General features: G+C 53.5%; 1 protein-coding gene across 1 annotated transcript in view; it reads right to left on the reverse strand.

The window, feature by feature from the left end:
• The window catches only part of DRP2 (dystrophin related protein 2), a 29,008-nt gene extending 10,601 nt beyond the window's left edge, over positions 1-18,407 (reverse strand). Inside the window, exons 1-10 of the mRNA XM_057372560.1 lie at positions 18,108-18,407; positions 9,905-10,058; positions 5,764-5,897; positions 4,778-4,934; positions 3,618-3,738; positions 2,879-3,147; positions 2,284-2,430; positions 1,730-1,808; positions 571-631; positions 106-167 (exon numbers count right to left, since the gene is read on the reverse strand). Of these exons, the coding sequence (XP_057228543.1) occupies positions 106-167; positions 571-631; positions 1,730-1,808; positions 2,284-2,430; positions 2,879-3,147; positions 3,618-3,738; positions 4,778-4,934; positions 5,764-5,897; positions 9,905-10,012 (1,138 nt within the window). The 5' untranslated portion in view covers positions 10,013-10,058; positions 18,108-18,407. The remainder of the gene's footprint in view (positions 1-105; positions 168-570; positions 632-1,729; positions 1,809-2,283; positions 2,431-2,878; positions 3,148-3,617; positions 3,739-4,777; positions 4,935-5,763; positions 5,898-9,904; positions 10,059-18,107) is intronic.
• Positions 18,408-19,165: the final 758 nt, after the last annotated feature.

Consider the following 19,165-nt stretch of genomic DNA (forward strand, 5'->3'; position numbering starts at 1 on the left):
ATCCTGTGCCCCAGGGGGGTGTGGGTGCTCTGGGGGAATCTCACGTGCCCCCCGTGCCGCAGAAAGGCAGATCCCACTGAAACGGTTCTGTCACAGCCTCCTTACCCAGTGTCTGGTACAGCTCTGTCATCTTTGGGTGGTCCCAGCACGTCGTCTGGGCTTGGTGGCTGGAAGGAAAATAGATGGGGACCAAGAGTCAATCTGGGAACCAAAAGCTGCCATGAGAGATTAAAGAAGGGACCTGGCCAGGCTGGGAGCAAGTGTTCCAGTGTTTGCAGGCACTGCTGCATCCCACTGAGCACACTCCCCAGCCACAGCAGCGTGGAGGGTGCCCACAGTAGGATATCCCCACTRCCTGCCAGACCCCTCTCCTTCCAGCCAGGGCTCCCCCTCATCCCGGGCATCTCAGCAGGCAGGGAAACCTGGTTCTGCCACGCTGGGAAAGACTTGTTCCACCAGAGGTGAGCTCTCACTCCAGGCTGCTCACCGCCCCCCTCTCCTAACTGGTCTCCAGTTCCTGATCCCTCTGGTCCCGAGAAGACCCGGGGCTGTGTCTGGGAACACACTCACTTGATGTAGTAGGGCACTTTGTTGGGGGAAATGGCTCGCTCCCAGGGGACCTGGACAGAGGCTGCAAGGAGAGAGATGTGTGTCAGATCARCAGCAAATGCTCCTCTACGCTGATGCTGTTTCTGATGCCAGCCCTGAAAAGGCCGTGCCTTCCCAAATCACCCCCTGCACGTGCTGGTGCAGGCAAGGGGATGCTGCCTGTAAGGAAGGCACAAGAYTGCTGGAATTGTTAGAGACATCTTGCCTCTCCAGACGGGCTTTGTGTCTGGCTGAGCTCAGARCTCAGGAAGAGACACTCACTGATGCTTTTGATGATGCCCAAGGCACCCCTGTGTCACCAGTGGGCAGGGCTTGTTGCAGATGAGTTTTGGGCACACAGACACAGCACTGCCTGTGTTATGACCGTGCTCAGCCCCCCAAAGCATCTGTTGTTCCCGTTAATCCTGCTCCATGTGCCAGTTGCAGTCTCTTGGGGAGATGAGGATGCATCCCATACCAGCTGCCTGCACCCCTGTGCTATACAGAGSGTGGGAGCCATTCATAACCCTCGGTTATTTTCCTTTTTCACAGGCAGCCTATCAATTCCAGCYACTGCAAAAGCCATTCTTCCTCTCAGACCCGAGCACACAGTGTGCAGAGAAGCACAGGCCAGCAAATCCCRCTGACATCCGGAGACTGCAGGGCTCAGCATTTCCAAGGACAGACCCCAGGCTCTGGAGCACAACCCGCTGCCCACCTATGCAGGTCTGAGAGCTGTCAGCCAACAGCTCTGATCTGTAGAAACAGCATCCCCCTGCCTCGCCACATGAATGAAAACCTCCTCAAAATGCACATTTTTACCCTCCAAATAACTAACACAGGGTATGAGGGACTGCCTTTTCCTGCCATCTGTTGTCTTGCTCTGAGGCTGACACAGTCCCAGTGTCCCCAAGGAGCTGCTGCTGCGAGTCACAGCTCTGTGCTCTGAAGGGAACCCCCYTCATGTCCCACCCTTGGTCCCACAGGGTGAGGCAGCACAATGCCAACTCTGGAGATGCCTCCTGCTTTGGCTCCTTTTGGCACCAGCCTGGCACTTTCCCAGCCTCGTGCATGGCTCTGGGCTCAGCAGCAGGACTTTGCACCCTGTGCCACAGCCCACACTGAGGATTCACTCACGTACAGGAGAGGAAGTGCTGCGAGCCCGGTCCGAAGTCCCGGTGAGCATCTTGGAGCTGCTTCAGGCGTTCATTTATGGAGGCCTGGGAGTTGGAGAGGAGTTCACTGCCAGTCCAACAAGATTTTGGGACTGAAGACCCGTTCAGAAGGGCTTGTGGGTGGCCTSAGACATGCCCCAGCACACAGATGCTCTTCCTTCCTCTCCCASCTTGGTATTTGCATCCTGCTCTGCTMATCCCTCCACACCTCTTCCTTCAGYCCCATCTCCAGCTCATCTGTACCCTCAAAACAGCCACAGCTGGCACTGATGCCCACCCCCCCAACACATCCTGATTCTCCTTTTGTTGCTCCCATTGCCTTTTCCCGATCAAGACCTGTACAGATTCACCAGCCATTTTTCTCACACTGAGCTGATGMTCTTCTCCTCCCAGAACACCAGATAACAACCCTGTTGTGCTGAGCCTTCCCATCACCCCTGAAGCTCAGCAGTGACAGCCCTTCCCCAGCAGCCTCCTGCCCATGGTTTGCTYGCAGTGCTTGCCCCTGACTCCTTCCCACCTGCAGCTGTTTCCAGCGGGTGTTGATCTGCTCCAGGGTACGGGAATTCTCCATGCACAGGTGGACATCTGAGATGGCCAGCTGGTGTGCAAGATCATTGACCACTTTGACCCCATCCTTCATGGGGGAGAGCTCCTCCTTGAACAGCTGAGCATGCCCAGAGACACAGGCACAGAGCAGGGAAAGAAGGAAAAGATGCAGGTGAGTGGACAGGACTTGGATCCGATTCCTTTGCCAGGATGGGCTAGTGACTGCCACTGCTGACCAACCCTCCCACAGCTACCTCAGCAGGGGAAAAAACACCCAACCAAACCCACCGGGCTGCAGATTACTCCTGATAAATGGAATGGGGACAATGACTCATCTGTGCTGAGCCACWGTACCTGTACAAGGTCTGTGCCATAACAAGGCACTCAGCACGGCCAGTCACTCAGGACACTCTGGGCCAAAACCCCCTTCACAAAGCAGAGGGGCTGTGGGAGGAATGACCTGGCCCTGAGATCCCAGGTAATGGGTAGTGTTGGACTGAGCAGTCCAGGGGAACAGCTCTGTGCCCCTGGGGAGCAGTATTTCATCACCTCAGAGCCAGAAGTACCTTGGTTGACTGGATGTGCTCTGGCAAGGAGTCAATGAAGAGGTCTCCGATGGGCTCCCARGTCTCCTTCACGCTCTCAGCCTGGTCCAGGGTGGTGCTGAGCTCTTCCATGGCCCCTTTAATCTCCAGCAGCTGCTCCAGGGTCCGTTCAATGTGGCGGTGCTGGTCCACACAGCGTGCCGTGAGCTTCTCCCAGAGCTCGCTGGCCACGTTGGCCTGCTTCCAGACAAAGCGGCTGATGTTCTGGATCCGGTGCCGGGGAGACACATCTGTCAGGGCACAGCAGGACAGGAGCAGGGGGCAAAAATGAGAGCCCAACCCAGAGGAGAGCAGGGCGACAGATGGAGAGAGGATAGGGAAATGGGAGATAAAAACATCTAGGGAAAACTGGGAAAATGGAAACAAGTAAGAGTATCCATCTCTGCATGAGCTCCTCTTGGTGTCCAGCCCCTCCACAGCTCCCTGTCCTCACAAGCAGAAGCCCTGCTGCCCTTTAAAAATCTACCCTAGGGCACATCATGGACTGCCGCAGGAGCCTCTGCCTTTTCCTGGGACAGTGACACTGCTCTGTGCCAGCCTGACCTTCGGCCAAAGGACTGGGCACAGCCTGGGCATGGTGGCATGAGGAGGGCTCTGCTGTGCTGCTTTGTGCCACACCAGCCACCTCCAGTCCACCCTCTCCAGCCAAACCACGAGGAGCTGTGAAACCAGAGACCAAGGCAGGGGGAGCTYCACAGACCTTTGCTTTCCAAAGTTGGCTCTTCCAATTCCTCAAATGGGTGCTGGGAAAGGAAAGCCTGTGCTGACTCCAGGACAGAGTAAATGTACGGTCCCCGAGACTTCACTTCTTCCATGAAAGCCTGGGGAACAGAGCACACAGGTAAGACAGCAGGCTGAGAAAAAGTTGTGCCCTGTCACCCCCTTGCCAAATGCTGCAGTGATTGATTCACCCCAGGGCCCAAACCTCACTGGAGGCACAGAGAGAAGTCAGTGTTAAGAGAAATATTTTGGCAGTTCAGGGAAGGRATGACCACCTGCCAGAAGGTGGCTCCTGCAGAGGTTTGGCCTGCAGCTTTGCTAGAGTGGGGACACAGAAGAGCAAGCCCAGAACCGTGTGTTGAGCCAGGGCTGCACAAGAGGAAACTGTTTAATTTATGGTGCTTTCAGAGGCGCTACTTGGAGACGCTCCTCACTCGTGCAGCGAGAGCACAGCCACACAAACCACACAAAGTCCTTGCAGCAGCTGCTCAGCAACAGGTCCAGCTGCTGCAGGAGCAAGCAGAGGAACAGCAGGATGCCYCAGAGCAGCACATCTGCCAGGGAAGACTTCAGAGGCACGCTGGTTTAGGATGTCCTCTCCTCCCCTCCAGCTGCAGCTCCCGCACCACTGCTGCCTGCTGGATGGGCTGTTGTGCACCAGGAAAGCTCCAGCAAGGATGAGGGATAGCAGCAGCAAACATTTCATTTTTGTTTTCAAGGTAAAAACAACTGAAGCCCGAGAGTCACTGGCAGTGAGGAGAAAATGGTCTGAATATGGGAGCAGGAATCTGCTCTGCCCGGTGTACCCCAGTTTCAGATATGACGACAATGTGTTCATGCAGGCATCACTCACATCCCACCCCCAGACCAAGGAGCCTTCTCAGGCCCCAGATCCCAAAAGCAGTGCCAGGGAGAGGCAATTCCYTCCACTGCAGAGGCAGGACACGGGCAGGGCTCACAGCACCTGTGGGCACCTCGGGGCTGCAATGTGTGTTTGTTGTATAAAACCAGACGGGCTCTGCCTTTGCTTGGGAAGCAGAGACGGACACAGTCAAGGACTGTGGCACCCACAGGCTGTGGCACCAGCACTGACACCAGGCACCCCAGCAGTGAACAGAACAGGGGGCACACGGAACGTACCGCGTGTGTCTCCTTCTCCTGCTGCACCAGCAGCACATCACCCCGCAGGGGCAGCTGTGCCGACAGCTCCTCATCCTTCTGCCCCAGCCAGTCTATAATCTCCTGCAGAGGCACCTGCAGCTTCCCACTGTGGTCAGAGAAGGCCTCCAGCCGAGCCCTGGCAGGAGAGCAGGGACAGTGAGATGGCAGACAGACAGACAGACACGAGAGGAGCAGGCTCCCTGAGGAGGGGACACGCAGCACTGTGGCTGGGTGCTGGTCCCAGGGACCCCCAGAACCTCCCCAGGGACCCCCAGGACCTCCCCAGGGACCCCCAGTATCTCCCCAGGGACTGGCAGCATGCCTCAGCATGGGCTGTGCATGACCCCATGGCCAGCAGAGAGGTCACACTCCAGGTGACGTGAAGTGTGGTGGCACTGGGGAAGCTGTTCCTCATCCTGGAGCCCAGGACAGAGCCACTCCGTGTTTGCCTGTGGGTCAGAACTGCTCTGGCTAGCACGGGGGGCTCGGGATGGCATTTACATGTCTGGGCAGCTTCCAGGAGCCTTGGAATRAGGCAGGAGACAATTAACACGCCCCAGTTAAGCTGTGCCATGCTGACTGTGGAGCTGCAAACTCTGACAGTCTGCAAGGCATGTTCCCCTCCACGCAGCAGAGAGGGCTCCCGGCAATGGACAAGCACAGAGGAGCTGGAGGCAAAGCCGTGGGGCAAAAAGAGATGGCAGAGGATAGAGGGAGCAGCAGAAAGCAAGCAGGAGTGAAAGAGGGGAGGGAGGAGAGGATGGGATGGGTAGAAACAGAGGAGATGCTTTTCAGCATAAGGAGATTCAAAAGTCTGTGGACCAGAGGGGGGGCTGAGCCWAGGTCACTGTGAATTCATGTGGCTCATCAASCAAAAAAGTTCAAAAACCTCCAGAYAATCACAAGCAGCAGGCGAGGCTGGAAGGGCAGGCCAGCCCAGAGCTCACTCCAGGCAGGACTCTTACCGAAGGCTGTGGGATTTTTTTTTTATCTCGTTCCAGCAAAGATTCATCTCCAGAGGGGCCTGGGGCCCGGCAGCACCGCTTGGAGCCCGRGGGGTTACACACGAAGGTCCTGCACCATCCTGCGAGGCTTCAACCTGGKCACAAACAGAACAACGCTGCAGCCACAGATCGCTGCCTTTGGGCACCTGCTTGGGCTCACCCACCCCACTCTGTCCTAACCCTGACTGCTTTTCCAACTCTAAGGGGCTGCCCTGTTCCTCGAGTGGTGTTAGCATCTCCCAGGGAGCTCCTGGCTGCTCCTGGAGGAAGGTGCAGTGCCAGCTCCAGCAGCACTGAGAGCAAAGGTTGGAGGGAGGGCTTTCTGCACATCCCCTGCTCTCCTCAGTTATCCAGCAATGAGCTTATCTCATGAGAGCTGTTAAGCCAGAGCTGGTCCTTATGTGTCACATCCCTGCAGGGCTGCTGMTGATTTTTCCCACGTTTTACAGGGCTGCTGTGCTTCAGAAGAGGCTGATCCTGCTGTTCCTGGGGACCGAGGGGATCTGCCAACATCCTCTGTGCCATTCCCAATACWGGCACTTGCCACCTGCTCCTCTCCAGAAGCTCCAGGATACTCCCTGCCTGCACAGCAAAGCTGAGGAGCCTCTTCTCCTGCACAAATGCTGCTTCTCCTCCGCAGCTCTCCAGAGCCAGCAGCCGTGGGAAGGGAGCTCAGAGGGGCYRTGGAGAGATGRCAGCAAATCCTAACCCAGCCAAAGGATGGGAGCACACCTTGCACTGTGCCACCCGGCTGGGGAAACTGGGCATTGATCTCTGGGTGCAAATCCTCGGTGGAATCCTCTCCTGAGCCTTTAGCACTGTGTCACACCCCTGCTCATGGTGACAGCAGCACACAGGGTCAGCAGCACCTCACAGGACTCAGTGAGCGAGAGGGGATTTCCTCTCCAAAAATCAAAGCTTGTCAAGCAAAACACAYGGACACGTTCCCACAAGTGAGACATCGATGAGTTTTGTTGGAGAAACGGCAGCGATTTCGATCGAATGCGACTTTGATATCAGAGCTCGCTCGAGATAATTATCCCCAGGAGCTTAATCAACCGTAATTAAATGTGTTAGTACTTTCTAAACAGAGCATACAACAGGGCAGATAAGGGCAGCTGCCTCGGGGGAAAGCAGCAGCTCTTCCAAGGGGAATGTGCAGATACTTGTCACTTGTCCTGTCCCAGGGCTGGCGGAGGTGTCTGGAGAAGAGATTCAGCCAAGCTGAGGAAAACACCGGGCAGGAGAAAACAACCAGACAAGGAATTTGGCTGCACAGCTAAAAATACCCCCTCCACACCAGTTCTCAGAGAAAAATCCAATGATCGCCAAGACTGGTGCTAAGTTTGATTCATCTAAAAACATCTAACAGGCTGTTCTCTGCCTCCCCATCCTTCCACTCCAGAAACACCGCAAAAACAGAGAAAACCATCACCCACCGAGTTCACAGGATTCTTGGGGCCACGAATAATAATCCACTCAAGTTAAAACTGCTGCTTGCACATAGAAAAATCAATACTCTGCATGTGCAGGTCCTCTTGGCGCTGAAGTAGGTCAGTGCCACGGCACTGCCAGGGAACGCTCCAACCCTCCCCTCCATCCCAGGGGACTCCAGAGGAAGGGATCAGCTCTCCCTGGGTGCAACTGCAGCCCAGCTCTTTATAAAACACAGTCCTCCCAGCCTTATCAAATAAGTTAAAAGCCCACCAYGCCTGCAACTCCCCAGCCCAGTAGAGAACCCTGCAGCAGCGACGGAGCAGAGAGCAGGTGCTGAACCTCTGCTTCCCTMGGACAAAACCCCTGCTAGCGAGCAGAGGGAGAGATAAGTGCTCTTTCCCCCTGAGCACCCCCTCAGCATCCCTTCCCCAGAGCCCCAGCCTGGCTCTCCCTCCCCCTCCACCCCGGACAGGGTTTATTTTCGGGCACAGAACACTCACGCAGGCTCCGGCGAGAGCATCACCCCGTGCTGAGCCCCAGAGCCGCCGCGGGGAGCGGGCATCGCCTCCCAGGCCATGGTGCCAGCCCCAGCAGGGCACGGGCACGGCCAGGACCAGCACAGCCGGGTGCCCCCAGCACTGACCCCCCAGGAATGTGCAGGGGGCGGCACTGCCTCACAGCCAGCCTCAATCCCAGCTTTGTCCCGTGGCATTCCAGCAGCCTCCAACCTGCCTTAACCCCGTGGCTGCCCTGGAAGCGCCAGCGGGGCAGAGATCGGCCCCAGCAGGGCAGCCCCACCTGGGAAATGAGGTGTGGGCAGAGGCATTGCTCTGGGCACTGGGGGAGATCCATCCCTGCAGGGGCATGGAAAAGGGGATGGTTGGGATGGTGGGCAGAGACCTTGGCACGGATGCTGAGCACTGCAGAGCAGACAGGGGTGTTTGCCAGGGAAGAGATTTATCCAGGAAATGATCCCATCGAGCCTCAGTGACCCAGGAGGTAGATAATGCCTTGAGATCTCATCCCAAACAGTCAAAGAKGCCCTTGCTGTCCCCCATGTGTCCCAGCACAGTGCTGGGTACCAGCAGATGTTCCTGCCAGCCTGGACTGAGTGCAAATAGTTTCTCTTTGCCAGAAGGCTCTGGGCTGGCTTCTTGTGTCCCCCACAGTCCTGACGCCCAGAATTTTTATCATGCTCTCTTCCACCTACAGGGAGGGAAAGAAAAGCTCCCAGTATCTCTCCCTCTCTTCCCTGCCTGCACATCTGAGGGGTGCTGGGACCAGCACAACCAGCTCCTGTCCTCAGCACCCCTCAGGTCCAACACATGGGACAGCAGCTCCTGAGGTGGAGGAGAGGGTTTCAGCGAGGACACAGCTAAGGATAGGCTGTCTGCAGCCTGCCCAGAGCTTCAGGACTAGAGGAAAAGGCCACAATTCCTAGGTGGCAACAGCAGACCCTTCAAATGAGGGGAGCTGTCATTAACACTGCTCTTGCTCTCTCCTCCCTCCCAGCAAATCCCACAGGGCTCTGATCCCCTCACAGAGGCTTGGACAGCTCAGGCAGATCAGGAAGGCATTTCTCTGCTCATCTTGTCCTCTCTCTCCCTCCTCACTTCATTTGCTGGGCTGTTTATCAGCCACCCGTGCCCTGGCCTGGCAGCAGCACCATAACAGCCACCCTGGGGCCAATAAACCCTGACTCAGCCACCCAGAGCCTGCCCCCCTGCCTCATTCTTGCACGCTGGAGCCTCTCCAGAGACAGCTCTGCCTTCCTCCCGCAGATGCCAGCTCCCTGAGGCAGGACGGGTCCAGGCTGATGGTCAGCCAGGGTAGGGAGAAACCTCAGGCTCAGCCATTGATTTTCATGCTTGAAGCCTGATGGAAAAAGAAAAGGAAGCGCTGGGACCTCATTTGTCCTGGGAAGAGCACTGCCAGTGTCCAAGGAAACCTTTGGCACCATTCATCAGTCCCAGGCAGGTGAGAGGCACCGTGGCACCAACAGCCACAGGCACAGAGGGATCCTCAGCCTGGCAGAGCATTTCGAGCATTTCCCCAGCCTGAGGGTGCTAAACACCTCATGACAGCTCAGGGCAGGGCACAGCCAGCTCTGCAGACACTGCCAGCACGCCCTCCTGTCCTCTCTGCTCTGCCACTCACCCAGGATCCCCAGAGACCTTCCTTGCCCTCGGTGAGGAGCCTGGCCAGGGGCTCAGAGATCCTGGGGGAAAGAGGAGGGACACTAAGATCTGTCCCTCAAGATAACTACATTAGAAAAAGTTATATTCCCCCTCTGCCTTACAGCATCCACCAGGGGCTTATTCCAAGCTCTTCTCTGCAATCAGGAGCAGCAGMAAMCYWMMWTTTYWSCMAAARSYKRMMWTYYTYCMARRWMMCMRGRAAAAAAAAAAAAAAAACAACCAAATACACAAGAGCTGTTAACAGCAGCCTCTCACTCTTTATTTTGAAAGGGGCTCAAAATCCAGCTCTGCAAGTTGTCTCTCTTCCCCTGCTTTTGGAGACACTGGAGGAGAGCACACACCCTTGCTCAGTGCAGCCGACGGGGGGCTGGAGYTCCCTGCCACCAGCAACAGAGGTTTGCCAGGTCTGGTTTGCCACACAGAAATCTGCAACCTCCACAAAAACCTGCCACGAGAAAGGCTCTTACCTGAGACAGCGGGCGGGCAGAGCTGCTGTGCTGCGCCTGGTCCGGGATGCGCCACTCAGGACACGGCGGGAGGACATAGAGCCATTCCTGCATCACCAGGGGCTGCATCAGAGCTGCTGGGCATGGGGACGGGCACAGCTCTGGCCACGAGCACCTGAAAGGCAGTGCCATAGTCCCTGGGTCAGCTTGCACCTCACCCCTTCCCAGCTGCCTGGAGCGCCGCCTTCGTGGCAGCTGGACACTAAAAGGAAGMATTCTTTTTATTTAACATACTTCTGCTAGCGTGGCAATCTAATTTCATCTGAATATCCAACTCTTTTTTTGCACCTGGTTATGCAATTTGCTGTATCGATATGCTGTTAGTAAGTCCCACAGATTATACTGCATTTTTAGAAAGGGTTGGGTTTRTGGAGCTACACAAGATGCCCATGGTTTAAAGGAAGGGAGAGAGGATCTCACTGTTGTGGCCACTGTTCTAGTTTTGGTTGAGGGAATGTTCATTTTCTTCCTAGCAGGTGGTACAGTATGGTTTTTAGTCCAGAACAACTTATGTTTAGACCRAACAGACATATCCCCATAACAGACAACATTTTCAAACATATTTTTTTCCTTTTATGTTCAGAAGGCAAATTGCTTAGAGCCCCGTTCTCATGTATCTCGTGTTATGAGCTAGCTTTTTATGAATTTTTTACTCATTATGAGCTGTGAAATTCCCTTCTTTATCCCCATTTTTGAACTGTATGACCTGTAAGGCCAGTTAGCAACAGCCCCTTGACTATTTCATAGATCAGAAATGCGACCTCTGGTCACAGTGCTGCTGGGTTCTGTTGTTTGGACTCTAAATGAGCTAAAATAGGCATTTATCTCACTGCCAGCACCATCTTGGCTTTACAGAAAGCCATGAGGAATAAAGCCCAGAGAAAAYGGTACAAGGCAACATTTAACTGAACCTGCCAAATCCCTGCAAGTGAAGCACAACCCCACAGCTCTGCATTTGACCGGTGGCAGCACCATAAAAGGGGCTGTGCAACAACCTGTTCTCAGCAGAATTGAGACCTTACACACAAAATCTGTGAACAATACACAGGGTTTGTCCAGCCCAGACTCAGCACACGGTCAGATGAGCAAATCAAATCAACCASCGCTGCCTGTGAAGGGCTGACAGTGCTGTGCTGTCTCCTGTCCTCCCCACTGCCTCACTTGGTGACTGCTTTCCTACTTTTAGAAGGTAAAAACCACCTGCTCCAGCAGCCAGAGCTCATGTCTGCGTGGAGATGARGCTGCTTTCAGGGGGATGAATGATGCTGATGGAAGAAAATTGCTGKCTCCTTCACACCCAGCTCGGCTGGGCAGCTGGCAGGGCAGGAGCAGGCAGCACATCCTGGACAGGCTGGACAGATGGGTGAGGAGAAATTCCCCCAGCCCTGAGCACACTGCCCATCTCTCACACCTTCAAAGCCATCACTCCCCTGCCCGAGCCCTCACTGCCTCTCTCCCCTCCATTAAGAGAAGAGATTATCCTGTTATGATTCTTTTTTAATCTCTTAGCGATTTTTACAGCCATAATTCTCTCCCTTTYCAGAACAGCCTGTGCTGAGCTCTCCAGCACGCTGACAATCCAAGGTCTTGTCCTCTCCCTCTCCTGCCCATTAGCACCAATGAACACTGCAGCCTGCGTGTCTCTGCTCCTCTCCCCATGCAGGCAGGGGATTATGAGGGGATTATGAACCCCACTTTAGTAATTATAAATTCCAGGTCTTCAAAGCCCTTYGACCTCTTGGGGCAAATTCACCTCAGCCAACTCCAAGGGTACAGAAAATTTCTGACAGAAGGTATCACCACCTCCTCTTCCTCCAGTGCTTGTGCCTTTTGGGCTCTGTTCCTCTAAATGACCTCTGGATGACACTCAGTGTAACAGAGATACAATTCTCAGGGTGGCAAAAGTTCTTTTCCCTCCAAGTCTCTAACAGAGGAAGTTCACTGAGCTCTTCCCCAGGATGTGGAAATCTATGAATTTTGCCAGTGAGGTSCTGTGATGCCTCACTGCAGCTGCCATCCCGATGCCTGAGTTTTCCAGTGGCACAGCGCAGTGAGGCTGCAGTGAGATGAGCTGGCCAAGCGAGTCCAGCCTGACACCAGCACCACACACAGGRGCTCTCTGCTCCCAGTCCTGCCAGCACAGCCTGGCCCCTTGCTCCTGCCACCTGCAGCCCAACAGCAGCAATCCTGGGCAGGTCCCAGGACTGTATCTGACTCAAGGACAGATCTGTGTGCGCAGGGCAGGCGCCGTTCTGGGACAGGGGTGGGTGACCCTGCTCCTGCAGGGATCCAGGGGTGGGATGGGGAGGGTTCCCTGCTCCCTGCCAGCACTGTGGAAATGAGAACAGCCATTGCTGTGCCTCCTGAGTGCTCCCTGACCTCCTGCAGGGACGGCCAGGCTCATCAGGACACAAATGGCACAGGGAACTGCAGCCTGTCCAAGGCAGCAGCCACAGCAGGAGCCGAGTGCCAAGCAAAGGGCACTACCCTGTCACATCCTGGACAGCACCTCGCTGCCACAAACACCAGAGCAGGCTGGAGGGCAGTGCCCAGCTGCCCTTTGCCACCCTGCAAGAGCAAAAGACAAAGCCCAGGGGTGGAGACCCCAGATAATGTGGCACTAACTCAGCTGCACAGCAGCCAGCACAAAGGAGGACATTCAGGGCAGAAAGAGACAACCAGACGGAGAGGCACGTCTGCAGGCAAGCCAACGGCTCCACATGACCCTTTGCCAAATTCCCCGCTATTACTGGAACCAGGCAAGGAGAAATGCTCTTGATCTGCTCTGCCTCTCTGCCGAGGCACACAAAACAGCTCCAGTTCTGGCACTTCTCCTTCAGTGCTACCATACAGCGCTGTGTCTGGGCGCTGCAGCATGTGGAGCAGGGATTTTGTGGATGCTTCCTGGCTAAATTCCTATTGCCTGATGCCTACGCCTGTCAAGAACCAAATCTGTGATCCACTGTGCCKCTCCCACACCACCAACCTTCTGCACTCGGCTTTAGGCTGGTGCTGGAGACCCAGCACACGACAGCCAAGGTCCAGCATCACACAAAACAGACTGTAAGTGCTGACAACAAAAACTGTCAACTCCACAGCCTACTCTGAGCCTCTATTTGATGAGGAGTTGAAAGATCCTCCTTTGGAGGACTCAGGGAACAACGTGGTCAGGCTGTTCAAACAGAAATAAAGTGAACTTGGTCCCCTGGGCASATTTCTGTGCAAACAGAGCACAGAAAGGCTCGGGTGAGCAGAAGCAGGTGAGAATTTCCACAGGTGAGCACTGCAAGAAGCAGTCAGAGTCACCATGGAGCTGACACTGCACTCACACCGTGGAGAGAGCAAGGAGGGGAACCTCTTCCCCTGGGGTCTCTCAGCTGATGTTTGCTGGCACTCCAGGCACAGAGGTGCTCAGAGCAGCCCTCAGAAGGATCAGGTACAATCTCTTTACCTCCCGCACAAGAAGCACACAGCACTTGCCCCTGCCCTCAGCGCTCCCTAAGAAATGAAGCAGTGCCCGTTTCACAGTGCTTGCTGAAGCTTCCAAATACTTTAGTAACCAAGCCAACACCACAGCTGAGACCTTGATGTTCCTCTACTGAAAAATGGAAAAGTCAAAAATCTTGGTGTTACATTTCAACAGCTGAAAGCTTGGGCATTAGGATGTATTAAAACCAAAATAATTGCCTTTTTACTCCTCCTACATGATCTGTACTGGTTACAAACAGCACTGGAGAGCCTGTCCCACTCCCTGCTTTCCGGGCAGTCTGACCAAGGCAGCTGGAATGCCCTTGCTCAACCAATTTTGCTTCAGATCTATCACACAACTCTCTGCTCCACTCAGGGATCCCTGTGYTCTCCCTGCCTTACAGCCCTGCTGCAGCAGCATTCTTGGCTCCTGCAGCACCCCATCTCCATCCCAGCCAAAAGGAGGGTGACAGCTTAMCCCCAGGGCGTGCTCTGCACAATTTAATTCTGCCATTTTGCTGCATCTCCTTAAAATCCTCCTGGTACAAACTCATACCCAAACTCTCCCAAACACCAAGGGAATTCACACTGCAGCTGACCTGCATGGCTAAAGGTAACCCCCAGGATTAAGAACCTGTCACAGGAAGTGGAGTGTAAYGTCAGATGTTGAATTTCCAGCTCTCTACCATATATAACAGCAGCAAATACAGCATTTAGGTCAAGAGGTCTCTCAAACACACAGCTTATGCTTTGAATTGCTAATTTCCTCCAAAACATTATTTCCTCAAACTTTCCACTTCAGATCTCGGCCTAGAAGGAAAAAAAATATGGGAATATCTTGAGGCAAGCAGCCCAGCTCAGCCTTTATCCCATGAGGAGAGTGGAAATACAAACATGCTCCCTGCTGCTGGAAATGTTAATGACTTTGTTGTTGTTTAACTTACTGTACAGAGAAGTAATAACATTTTAGCTCAGCATGTTCAGTGTCCTTTAAGGGGAAAGGTGGGAGGCTTGTGGATATTTCAGAGTTCAGCTCCCATGTAGATGCTAACAAAGGGAGCATTCCCAGGCTGTCAGACAGCAGGACTCCCTCGACAGCTTAACAACACATCCTGTTTCAGCAAAAATTGTTTTCAGCTCTTGTAAGTAAATAATTTAAGCCTGAGATCGAGAGCCAGACAACCTACTTCCCAAGACCCCACCGGTCAAGGTTTGGTGAGAGAGAAGGAACCTTTGTCCCACTGGGATCAACATAAAAACAGCACAGCTCTCTCCCAGAGCGTGGGCCCTTAATCTCCATCTCTTTACAAACCAGGAATAGATACCCAAACACACTCCCACAAAAATTATCCCAACATTCTCCTGGTTGTTATGTGCTCCCCTGTACCACRAAAGGGAACTATCAGCACTCTTTCACATGTGGGAGCCTTTTCAACCCCATCATTCAAGGGGTTAAAAGTACCAGATGCCAAAGGTGCTGCTGGGCTTGATGCAGAACTTCCACCAAAGAACCAGATCMCCTTTATTAATTAAAATGAAGGGTGCTTCAATTAAACACCTGTCCATAAGAACAAACATAAAAGCTWTGCTGTATCTGGAGATGTGTTATTCATTGAGAGTAGGTGAAGTGGGGACTCACATCTAATGAGCTGCTTTCTTTAATGGCCACTTGGACTTTGAGCTCATAACCAAAATGTTATTTTAATTCAGTGGATAAACAGGTGCCACACATCTTAATAAAGAAGCAGCATCGCTTCCCCTGGCTCACTCACTCTCCATTTTCCCAAGCAACAGAATATACACGTTCACACAACCTCAGACTGAAAAATTTCACCAGTTGGCTTTGCACAAGGAAACAGTGATGATGGTGTCCCCACCTAACCAGGTGAGTGTGGGTGTGTGCCCACAACATGGTCACGCACAACTGACTACCCCTCTCTCTCTGCTTAAAAATAACTTACTGGATTTTTTTTTTTTTTAAGGAAGATTGAAAAACCTAAATTTCTTTTGCATGTCATTTCAGACTCCCAGCTGGGTTTTAAGTTGYTCTCTCCAAAGCTCACTTTTCCTAGAACTCTTCCCATCTCTTTGCAGATTAAAGTACTGAAATAATGACTCAAGCAGGCAGAGGACCCAGCTGTGAGCCCACAGCCCTGCTGTGCTGGACACAGAAAAGCTGCTGCCTGATAGAACTGACAGACAGAAGGAGCAGGGCAAGGGGAAGCAGAACCCTCTCAAAAGGGACAGCARGGTGGGGAGGGAAATCACTTGCTTAATGACTGAAAGAAGGTTGCACCGAGCATAAAAATTAAACCCACTTCTTCAGTGGCTCCTTTAGCCCTGAAAACTGCCAATTTAAACCACTARAAACCTCAACTCCTCTCTTTGTCTTTCTCCTCTTAAGCACCTGAACTTTCCCTTCCTCGCTGCTGAAGGCAGGAAACAAGTTCTGCTGCATTGTGGAAAGCACATCACCCGTTTGCCAGGCTGTGTAAATGATCAACAGCAGCAGGAAGAGCACACCCACACTCTGAGGATGGCCAAGGTAATGCTGCTGACTCCTGGCTTCCTTGGCACTTTGCTTCTCATTCTGAGTGTAAAACTGGCACCTGTTTCTCTGAACTGAATACTCTGCCTTGCCCCCAAGGTCGTCTTTGTAATAAACTCCCTGCCAAAGCACAAGCTTCTCTGGCCTWCTGAGGCCATGAATTTGATGAGCAGGCTGTGTACCCCATAAAGTCACATTTCCTTTCCCTTCTTGAGATCTATCAGAGTGACCTTATTCTAATGCAAAAGGAAACAGCAAAGGAAAATGGAATGGAGTCATTTTGGCTCAATTCTGAAAGACTGGTTTCATCTTTATGCACCTAGGACAATGAGGGGCTTTTGAAAATGGAATTATTTCTGGTCAGTATGTCTTATTTCATGAGACTTATAATTCCTCTTTTATGCTTTTATCATAGACATCCAGGCTGAAGTGGAAGCCTTGAATATATTTCTCAAAACATTATTGTACTGAGGAATTCACCATATGTCTCCAGAACTCAGGGCTTTTGTTTGAACCCATTCATTTAATCCCTTCCCCATCTCACTTTGTTTAGTTTTGCAAAGAGCYACTCCACCCTGAGCAGCCCCGTTCACAGGTGCAGTCCTGGCCAATTTTAGAGAGCAGCATTGATCTCTAAACACGTAGTCTCAGGTGTTAATCCAGAGCCGTGGTACTCACCCAGCTCCTTCAGCAGACAAAGAGCACCTGAACACATCACAGCGCCCACCCCAGCACTGCAGGCACCCACCCTGGACACAGTGCTGCAAAATGAAACTACAATCCCATTCCTTTCCARAGGGCCATCCCACCCTTGCTGTCTGCAGAGCCCTGCCTGGCCAGCTCCCACAGCAGCAGAGAAAGCAGCTTTCAGCACGGGGAGCTGGCAGGAGAGGGTGTGAGGTGGCACCAGAGCCACGGTGGGCACAGGAGCCACACATGGGTGCCAGGAGAATGGAAATCCTCCCAGCACCGCTGAACCTTGGGGCTGGAACTCACATAGCTCCCTCAACAAGGGCACTGTGGTCGGGCAGGAAAGGGCATCAAAGAGAATAATCAAACAAGAACTCTCACAGGTCCAGACAGAGTGGGGAAGCAGCAGCAGGAGAGGTGTGAAGGAGCTTGGATTAGGGCACAAGGAAAACAAACTGACAAAAAATTGATCACAACACTGAAAACCAAAACACAAACATTGTTTTTCTCCCAGAGCAAGCGTGGCATTTAAGAGTGTGKGAGTAATTGCTCCACACCCRTCACTGAACRTGGSCAGTGTCAGCATTGAGACCCCACTCAYACAATGCACTTCCACCAGTGGATCYCCACAGGTGTGATGCTGTGCTGGAGGGAATGCTGARGGGAACAGGCTGGCCTGGGCATCTATAATAATCTGTAGCACTAAATTCTGAGGAATCACAGCCCAGGCTGTCCTGTCCGGCAGGGAGAGGGAGGCAGAGTGCTGAGCCCTGGGAAGCAGGGACAGTCCTGTGCTTCCTGCAGGCAGTTCTGCAGTCGGTCAGGGCTGCCCGCATCCGAGSGAAGGTCAGTGGTGGCAATACAAGACCTTGAGAGGGAAGGAGGAGGAGAACGATGAATGAAAGGGGTTGGGGAGCAGCMGGGGAAGGGGAGGGCGGACACAAAAAGGGGCACGGCTGGACCGTGTAAGGTGGTGAATGAAAAAGGCAGAGCTGGCACTGTCGGCTGATCCTCGCTTACTACGTGAGGAATATTTGGGTCCCTGCCTTGCCCTGCTGTCTAATCCTCCCAGGAAGATGCTAGAAGGCCACCAYGCACCCTGCCCGGAGCAGCCCTTCAGCCCGGGCGGAAACACTGCCAGGSTAAATAAGCCTTCAATGTGCAAAGCACCAAAGCCGGGATGCCGGAGTCTGTTGTTCGCCTCGGGAATCCGCATCCCTCACTGGTCCCCAGCCTCTCCCCGGTGGAAATGGTCTTGGCCACCTCTCTTGCGGTCACCCCGACACCCTTCTTTCCTTCTCCGCAAGTTTCCTCACCCGCACATGCATGGGCAGTGCCGYTGCCGAGGGACACACACACGCACACCCCCAAAGAGCGCATTTCCGAGCTCAACCATCTGCCCATCCTTTTCCAGCCCAGCCGGGAGCTGAGTGGGAAACAAATTTTRTCAGGGCCTACCTTGCGAGTCGGCCAGGTCTGAGACGCAGGGGCAGCGGGCAGCGGGCTCGGGCAGCGGGGAGCGGGGCTGTGCGTGTGAATCAGCACACGAGTCCCTGTGACAGGGCTGCATGCTGAGGCTGAGCACCGCTGCCTCTCCTCCTCCACCGCCCCGGCTGCTGTGTTGCTATGCGATCACATCCCCGGCAGCAGCATCTCGCCGAGCCTCCGAGGAGACACCCTTGACTCGGCAAAACACCGCGGGCAAGCGGGGCGAGCCCACCGAGCGGCCGGCAGCCGGGAGAGCTCGGCCAGCGATCGAACCGGAGGAGGGGACGGACAGGAGTGGGGATGCACAGACAGACACGCACGGGAGGAGGAGACAAAATACACATGGAGAGAGAGGGGCAAAGAAAAGGGAGGACGGGAGATTAGAAACACACAGAAAGCGCTGTGGTCTGACCTCTGGAGACCTGGCACGGGCTGCTGGGCTCAGACACGCTTCCCACTGCTCGCCGACATCTCCCACCGCCTCTCGRGGCTGGCGTCTCTCATTTTAGGTTAGATATGGCCACGCGTGTGCTGGAAAATGCCAGACACGTTCACCCCCTTCCTTCAGCACGATTTGGGTATTTGGCACAAGATTTGATAACTTAAAAATAGCCCATTTTAAAATTAAACTTAAGGAGCAAAAATAGCATTATCACTTAATTTTGGATGTGCTTCCTATTCTTCTTAGAAAAGAAAAATCAGCAAAGGAAGAGCCAATTCTCCAAGCTGAGGAGATCTTTTAAATGCCAGSGTACCTTGTGTCAGCTCACAAGAAACAGAAGGATTTGAGCTGCTAACTTGGATGAGGACACAAACACAGAGTTGGGATTTTGGTCCATAAATAACAGTTTACAGTTCTTCAGATCATTCCACCSGAGGATTTCAAACTGCTCAAGTCACCACTGATGTTATTTTCATGTAACACAAAAAGAAACAGAATTAAATTACTTGGTGAGAAAGAGGATTCAAATCTAATCCCAGCTCTGTGCTTCAACCACTAGACTGTCTCAGCCCCTCCATGGGAAAAT

The sequence above is a fragment of the Malurus melanocephalus genome, unplaced genomic scaffold (genome assembly GCF_030028575.1).
Source record: "Malurus melanocephalus ecotype Western Australia unplaced genomic scaffold, MMel_1.1 scaffold_174, whole genome shotgun sequence".
NCBI classification, from domain to species: Eukaryota; Metazoa; Chordata; class Aves; order Passeriformes; family Maluridae; genus Malurus; species Malurus melanocephalus.